At 36.1% G+C, this 8,871-nt stretch overlaps 1 protein-coding gene across 2 annotated transcripts in view; it reads left to right on the plus strand.

Moving 5' to 3' along the window:
- Positions 1 to 1,909: 1,909 nt before the first annotated feature.
- The window catches only part of abraxas2 (abraxas 2, BRISC complex subunit), an 8,725-nt gene continuing 1,763 nt past the window's right edge, over positions 1,910 to 8,871 (plus strand). The window contains exons 1-7 of one of the 2 annotated variants that reach the window (XM_032541394.1): positions 1,910 to 2,047; positions 3,554 to 3,644; positions 4,909 to 4,945; positions 5,691 to 5,757; positions 6,238 to 6,428; positions 7,487 to 7,606; positions 8,700 to 8,784. In XM_032541394.1, the coding sequence (XP_032397285.1) occupies positions 1,976 to 2,047; positions 3,554 to 3,644; positions 4,909 to 4,945; positions 5,691 to 5,757; positions 6,238 to 6,428; positions 7,487 to 7,606; positions 8,700 to 8,784 (663 nt within the window). In that variant the 5' untranslated portion in view covers positions 1,910 to 1,975. Of the gene's footprint in view, positions 2,048 to 3,553; positions 3,645 to 4,908; positions 4,946 to 5,690; positions 5,758 to 6,237; positions 6,429 to 7,483; positions 7,607 to 8,699; positions 8,785 to 8,871 lie in introns of both variants that reach the window. The other variant, XM_032541393.1, reaches the window with a different exon arrangement.

An 8,871-nucleotide genomic window follows, 5' to 3' on the forward strand; every position in this document is an offset into this window, starting at 1 on the left:
CTCTTGTATACAATTCCTGATGTGTTTATTTGAACATTTATTCTTGGTAATGTCAACTCCCCCAAGGAACATACCACTGCTAAGTGGATCGATCACTGTCACTACGGAACCTCTAACAAGTTACAGCACACATCTCGGCACAGCTTCAACAACTATTGCATATTCTCTTGCCGTGACTGCTAACCGGAATTTGGAGAGAACTTCTTATACTTTAGTAACTGCCCGTCAGCACTAAGGAGTTGTTTTACCAATGCAATACCATTAGCAACCCATCTTACATAATACAGAGATTTATTTTTGCATTAAATATCGTTGTTATTCCAAATGTAGTAATTGGTTGGTGTAAAGTTATGCTTGTAAATTAATTTACATGCCAGCAGAGCTGGTTTATGAAAATTTGATAACTTTAGTATTTAAAGTATTCCAAATGCAGTCATTTTCTTCAATCAAATTAGTTAACCATTTCACTTTGAAAGTATTATTTAAGGTTTCAAAATGTACACTTATAGACCATCATTTCTTGTGATGTTGAACAGGATGTCTTTTCTTAAATAATGGCATCTGTTCCTCCAAATAAAGTTGAATAAGATTTTATCCCATTTTTTGGATATTTCAGTAGGGATGTTTAATAATAATGATACATACTGTAGACAGACGTTGATATTCCTACAGCTTTTGATAACAAAACTCCACCATTAAATAGCAGATCTCTCGTTAACCATGTATTACATTTTTTGGTTATTTGTTCAATTATAGGACTGAAATTTAGGTTATTGGGACCTTTTTCATTCTTATTTCACAGGGATTCCCTCTACTTTGGCTAGGTCACAATCCTTAAGTGGTAGTAAAACAGATTTACTCAAATGCATTCTTAAACCTGACACATCAGAGAATTCCTTAATACAACTAATTACTTTTATCACTTCATGTCTGTTAGCTAGAAAATTGTTGTATCGTCTGCTAGTTGGGATCAATTAAATTCTCTATAGGAAATTATACCTTGGAAACTACCTTTTTAAGTTGTGTATATATAGCCATAATTTGTGTAACAAGGAGGAATAAGAATGGGTTATCAAATCTACGAGTTTTACCATGAGCCAATTTAATTAAACTGTTGCAACCCTTAGCGTTTTGACAGCTTTCAAAAAGTGGTTATCAAATCCAATAAACTTAACAACTTTAAAAATAAATCTGTGACTTAGGTATCAAATGCCTTTTAAAAATCTACAAATAAAATAAAGCTATTGTCCAATATATATTCAGCATAGTCTATCATATCCAATACTAATCGTATGTTATTACAAATATTTCTTCCTGGCATAAATCCTGATTGTTCTTCATCAATAATATAATCCAATCCTGATTTCAACCATTTAGCAAAGACCAATGCGAAAATCTTAGCATTATTATTTAACAGATTAATTGGTCTCCAATCTTAATACTTTCCTTTGAACTCTGTAAACCATCGTCCTTTCTTTTCTACCACCCATTGCTTTTGACACCTTTACTTCAATCTCTGTGAAGTGACACAATTGTGACACAAATTCAAATCAATGTGTCATTGTTCCATAAGAAATGTATTTACTTGCCTTTTCATTTTAAGGTATCTTATAGTGTTGCTATGTTGATGCAGTTCTTGATAAAAATGTCCAAAGTGTGCTTCATAGTTCATTTCTTCTTGTGGATGTGGCATTTTCCCAATAATAAAATGAATTGTACAAGAAAAATAACATATTTTTTCATCTCATTAACATATAATATACATATATATACATATATTCAAAACATATACTAATATATTTATCTTTAAATGAATTGCTTGCCCAGTTTTCCATCTTATAAAATCCTCAGCAACCTCATCTTCGCTTCCATTGTCTTTGATACCAATCGCCTACAGTTCCCAGAAGACGTTGCATTTGAGGAGCGTGCTTTCAACCGCAGGGGGCATCGAGCTGATGATAGGGATGTTTCCATCATGGCGGCATCCATTTCAGGTTATACTTTTAGTTCTGTGTGCTATCACAGCGCCAATAGCAACTCAGATCATGTAAGTATTTAAAACTATGTTGACAAACTATTAGGCAATTGTTGCTGAAGTGTGCGAAAGTCGGCGATGTGTTTGATCGTCCGTCAACGCCATAGTTTGTGTTGTTTTTCAGTGTCATCGTCCTGTTGCTGGCTAGCTAGTATTGGTCCCGTCTATTTACCGGGCAGGTATGCTTTAATGAGACTGTGTAGCTTGCTAGCTACAGGAACATGAAGACATAATTAGTAATTTTAAGAATGATCTTATGTGTTACAGCACCAAATGTGTTAAATAGCTAATTTATAACATGACCTATAAAGAGCCATACAAACGAATACATAGTATATCAATATGGGAAAGTTTGACTACCAGGAAATACTCAGTAGCTAGTTAGCTAACGTTAGCTAAGCTGCCAAGTCAAGTGACTTCCGTGTGCCGGGTGTTGCCACAGACACCTCGACCTGTCATCTGATCAGTTTAGTGTGTCATCAAACAAATAAAGTCAACGCAATGAATCTCATAACTAACGTTAGGTTACATTAAACCTTTTTTGTTTTTGCCATTTCTGTGTTGCTAGATTAGCTTGTTAGCCACCTGACGTTAGCTGTCTTTTGCATTTAGCTAGCTAAGTCTAAAAAAAGTGACTGACATGCGTAACGTTAAACATGCTTTTATTTGATTTCTGGCCTTTGGTGTGCAATCGAGGAGAAATGCTTTGTGGTCAGCGTATGGGACAGTCACCACTGAGACACATTTCACACAAGCGTTAGGACAAATGAAGCTGTTCACACGCCTTTTTCCACTCTACAAGTTTGCCTGCATTCCTGACATAGACATAAGGAATGAGAGAGCGCTGTTGTTTACCAGCTGCTGTCTAAACGACTTCATTTACTCTCAGCACAAAAAGTTGAGTTGCTATTTTAAGTTGCATGAATAGGTCGGGGTATCATACAGTGACTGTATTGTTCCTGAACGATGCTTCACTGCCTATGTTCATATAAATTTGATCAAATCCATTTTAACAAAAAGAAATTACAACATTACCGTACAAATCTTTGAAAATAAAACAAAAATGGCTCCTTTATTGCTTTACTACTAGGGCCACACAATATGAGGAATATATGTATTATTATTTTGACTCATATTGCAATTGTGAAATGATTCATGATATTGGAGGGAATGATCATTTTTGAATCATTCTCATTTTAATTGAAAAATATATTAAAATGATCATGGGTTTTTTTTTTTGCCAGGATCTGTACCAGACGATTTTTTCTGTAGAATACTACTTTTAGGGAGTGGACGTCTCTGCAACACTACAATATTCTATTTAGAATGGTATTTAAACACACATACTTTGCCTTAAACAAATTTAACTTTTTTTTGCTTGATTAAATAACTTAAACAATTAATTGATTAGAAAAAAATGATGTTGGTCATTTATCGGTTGCTTAACTGATTAATGGAGTAAATGTTTCTTGGTCTACGTTAGTGCCCTAACAGTTTTGTTAAAATGTATTTGCACAGGAGGGCTTCCTATTAGGAGATGTAAGGCAAGAAGAGACTGTCAGCATCAGTGACACACAGATCAGCAGTGCAGAATTGCTCCAGGTAGTAGGTAAGCCCTGAAACTGACAAAACGAAAAATGTTGTGACATCTTAAGCAACAAGTGGCAACTGATCAATGCCATTCTGTGACAGAAGCCTGAAGGGACTAAGAAGTTCACAGGATTATAATTTCATGGGCCTTTTTCATGTCACTGTAGGAAAAGCACAGGTGTAAATAGCAACAATATTGATTGCCTACTAAATATCAGATAACTGTCTGATATTTAGGATACTTAAATAGAACCAAGCCATGTTTAATGTCATTAACAACACCTGTGTTTTTTTCTGCTATGACAAGTCAAAATGTAGTCCTTTTTGCACTTTTTTTTTTTTTTAAAGCTCATAATAACACGTAATACAACTTGTGATAAAGCCCCTGTGCTTATACAGGTGTTCTCACTTTGTTTGCTTGTTAAGAGCTCTTTCCAAGGCAGTGCAGACGCGTACAGACTGAAGTTGTTGACATCTCCCTCACTCCCCGGTTGATTGCATCTATAAGGGACAACTTTTACGTTCATACATTTGGATGAGATCCTGTACTTTCCTCTATATCATTGTCCAACCTTAAGCGGAGGACACGTTTAATAAGCCATACGGTGTTTCCCCTAGGTTTGTGAAAGAATTAGGTGCACATATTAGACATGGGGTTTAGAGGTCCTCCCTCATAAAATATTATGATTTTCAATAAAAAGAAAAATGCAATTTCACATCATTAGTTACCAATACTATTACCATATTTGTCTCTAAAATGTTAGAAAAGCTAAATATGATTAGAAATAAATAACAATCAAAAACGCTTAAAGACAAAAAGTAGACAAGCTTAGAGATGTGTAATTTGATGCATCTAAATAGAAAATGTAACTGGGAAAGAAATGATGCCAATTAGCAGCTTTTTTGCTGAGCACTTGTCCTTCTGTTTCAGTCACAGACTCGGCAGATTCACGCTAATGGCCTTTTTATAAAAAAAAAAAAAGTTTGAATAGGAGTCTTCTTGGTATGTGAGTTTGTATTGTAAACTAAAACAACCGAAACAAAAAAGCAGTGTAACATAATCAATAACAGAAACTTTGCTAGTTAAGGTTTCCTGTTTCTGTGGCCTTAAGGTCCAAAACAGTCCTTTTATACATTACAGGTATCTTCATGAATATGATAAAGATGCATGCAAATATAACAGGTTCTAGTCCTCTGTTTTATAATATTGGTTGTGGGAATACACTTTGACTTTTGCATTTTAGAGGTAAATGAACATCTTTCATTTTTTTTTTCCCCTACAGAAATCCATAACCATGATCCTTGTGCACAGTTATTTAGGTAAGATATGAGCTTTTTATTCTTAAACAGCTATTTTTATCAGCAATGTAAAAGCAAAGTATCAATGCACATACGGTCCCCCTAAAACAGTGTCATTTGTAATACAGACACTGGTTTATGGAGACAAAAATGGTCAGCCAGCAGTTTTGGCCATGATCATTTCATTTAAGAACCTGACAGCTGTTGTAAAACATACATAGAGCTGGAACAATTCCAAATTCTTCTGTACAATTAATTGCCTCAGAAATAATTGTGATTAACAATATAATTGTCTCTTATAGGCATATTTAAAAAATATTTATTTGTTTATCCCTTTTTGAAACAACTTAAAGTTTTGTATAAATTCCATGATACACATTTGGGCTATATCACTGTTACGTGACCCAGATAATGTAATAACATAAAACAGTATGACATTTTCAAACTGTGTCACCCCTATCATTTTTGTTGCTATTAACGTGTATAGGGTCAAGTGCCAACAACTAAAAATTGAAGTACTAATAAAAAATATATAGTCCAAACAAAAAAACAAAAATGCTGAGTAGCTTGTTGTATCTTAATTTTAGGTCATTGTAAATATGTCAACATTATGCTGACATGGATACATCACTTCCAGTACCTTACATGCATTTTAGCAATTCATTTGACATTGGATAGTAGATGGCCCTATCTGATAAGATGGAAGAGGGGGAGGAACATGATGAATCAGTTTGAACTTATCTGTTTGTTTTTTTCCTTTCACCAGCTTTTATGACTACGCAGGGAAACTCAATGAAGAAAATCTCAACAGCATTCTTAAAGACAGGCGGAAAGTGAGTGCATTTCTTTTATTGTCATTTCAACATGCATTGTTGTAAAATGTCAGAGATACCTTTAAGCCAAGGCTTCACTAAAATGAATCCTAACAATTAGACATGAATTCTACTTTTTAAGTGTTAAGCTAAGTTTTATTGTGAACTAATGAGTGATTGCAAACTAAAAGTGTGATTGAGCGGTGTATCTCAAAATATAAATTAGATCAAAGTTTAACCGTGTATAAATTGCCTTCAGAGTCCTGATTTCAACCGTTTGGGCTTTAAATAAAATACATCAGCCTGTACAATTGTATTAAAATTGATTATGTTACCTTTCCTCGTTTAAGTATTTCAATAAGTAGCATGACTGGTTTCATAATTATCAGTCAATTTTGTTCCACATACTGTATTTTTACTCCATCCTAAATGGGGTTGGATTAGAGAGACTTTACTCAATCAAACCTATTTTAAAAGATGTTTGTTTCTTTGGCTGTGTAGAACGTCATTGGTTGGTATCGGTTCCGGAGAAACACGCAGCAGCAGATGTCGTTCAGGGAACAGATCATCCACAAACAGCTGACTCAGCTGCTTGGTGTTCCCGACCTTGTTTTCCTCCTTTTCAGCTTTATCTCAACCGCCAACAGCTCCACGCACGCACTGGAGTATGTGCTCTTTAGACCTAACCGCAGGTAATAACGGCATTTTGACCAACTTGTGCAAACAACAATTATGGTTTTATGTCAAAACTATATGTCTATCAATAAATATTAACTCTTGTCCAGACTTTTGATTTTACATAAAGGTAGTTCCCACCCTGTTTATTTATTAAATATCTAAGTTCCTTTTGGGATGCACCGTTCAGATTGCTATGTGGGTGGATAATGATCTTATTAAGTGGATTGGGTGAAAGTCATTATGTGGCCGATCCCCAATTAAATATAGTTTCTTCATCCACATCCATGTCATAAAAAATGCATTGTTTGCTTCAATCAAAATGCATTAAGTCCCTGGCCTCATGTTGGCGCATATAAAATTAATTCCATGCAGTAAAGCATCCAGATTTAAATTTAAATTGCACATAAGGTGAGCGCTGGTACGGGATTGGGAATCAGTTTTGGAAGATAACTGATTGGAGGTATCATAACGGGAGAGAAAAAGTCAGATTGATGTGTCTCTAATTTTGCATATTGTTCTATTTTAAACATGTATGAAATTAGACATGGCAAACTTTGTGAATTAAAAGAACGGCACGTCGTGCGTGCGTGTGTGTGTCGTGTGTGGTGTGTGTGTGTGTGTGTGTGTGTGTGTGTGTGTGTGTGTGTGTGTGTGTGTGTGTGTGTGTGTGTGTGTGTGTGTGTGTGTGTGTGTGTGTGTGTGTGTGTGTGTGTGTGTGTGTGTGTGTGTGTGTGTGTGTGTGTGTGTGTGTGGTGTGTGTGTGTGTGTGTGTGTGTGTGTGTGTGTGTGTGTGTGTGTGTGTGTGCGCCGAATGTGCCGCATACATGCAATGTACTGTATGTAAGTGATACAATATCAACATATAACAAAGTCACAAAATGCTATAACAGCAACTTTGTGGGAAGATTTCTTTTTTGTAATTCCAGCTTCATAAGTCACCAGAATCCATTTTTAAATAAAGAACTGCAAAAAAGTTCATAATAATTGTATTTAGTATTACAGTATGTGTATAGTATTCTTTTCCTGAAATTGTATATTTTAACAGTGCTAACTGGTCATCTCTACTCAGTAGGTTCAACCAGAGGATCACTCTTACAATCCCAAACCTTGGCAACACAAGCCAGCAGGAATACAAAGTCTCCTCAGTGCCCAACACCTCACTCAACTACACCCAGGTCATCAAAGAGCATGGGTAAGGTTTGGACTCCTAACTTTCTCTTTGCACTGCACCTACTGTATGTCACTGCAAACTTCCATTTCTGGGTCAGGAAGAGATGGCCATAAGTCTCCTCTGATATGTGTGGACTTGCAGCAGGCACGTGTTTTTACCTGACCGCATACTACAGCTTCACCTTAAAGGAGAAATCCGGCGATTTTTACTTGGATGTTGATCGCTAGATGCCACCGAGTACTGTCAATAGGGGGGAAAAAAAACTACCTCGCCTACCTCTTTTTCCATCGATCTCTTCACCGAAAGCCCAGAAGAGTCAATGACGGAGGTTGTGACAGTGCTCAATTACCTATTTTGAGGGGGAAATAAACTTCAAGTTTTCGTTGCAAGGGCATGACCTCCGTCATTGACTCTTCTGGGCTTTCGGTGAAGCAACCAATAGAAAAAGAGGTAATTGACAAAAACTTTGACATTAAACAATTTCTTCACAACGTCTGAGTTGAAAACGTTTTTTTTCCCTGTCAACAGTACTCTGTGACATCTAGCGATCAAGATTTAGGTAAAAATTGGCCATATTTCTCCTTTTAAGCACATAACATGTGCAACTCCCTCCCACCCTCCCAACTAATCCGTGGGAGTTGCTTCCCTTCCACAAGCGTTTTTCTGTTTGCTGGGGTGCACTGCTGGCAAAGACCCGTCTCCTTAGTTGTGTGACCTCAGAACATTCAAAATATTTGTGTATGTGCGCGCGTGTCTGCTAGTCCTAGTTTACACTTGACACTGTGTGTAAGTAGACTCAGCATACATTTGATAGTGACTGCCCGCGGTGGAAATCCGGTATGTGACTAAACTTAGACCCACTCTTTCTGTTACAGAACGGTTAAATATTCTGTCAGTGTCATGTACAATGCAGGGGACTGATGAGATCAGTCTATTTTCACCTCAGCTGATGTTTTTGTGTCAAAGCAAGTGGAATAGGTTGGATTTATTATATAAAAGATATCCACAATTTAACCACTACTCTAATACCTTTGACATGTTTGACCTTGATGAACACGCTGGGTGAGCTTGAACTGATGTTATTTGTGATGTCTCTTGGTAAATATTTTTTCAGAGCTGAATTCTTTGACAAAGATGGTGTGATGAAGGATATCCGAACAATATTCCAAGTCTACAGTGCACTACAAGATAAAGTGCAGGTGAGCGTGAAAACGAATAGTGTATTTTAATAATAATAATATATCCTTTATTAGTCCCACAAGGGGAAATTACAATTTACACTCTGT

Source organism: Etheostoma spectabile, chromosome 17 (assembly GCF_008692095.1).
Source record: "Etheostoma spectabile isolate EspeVRDwgs_2016 chromosome 17, UIUC_Espe_1.0, whole genome shotgun sequence".
Classification (NCBI taxonomy): domain Eukaryota; kingdom Metazoa; phylum Chordata; class Actinopteri; order Perciformes; family Percidae; genus Etheostoma; species Etheostoma spectabile.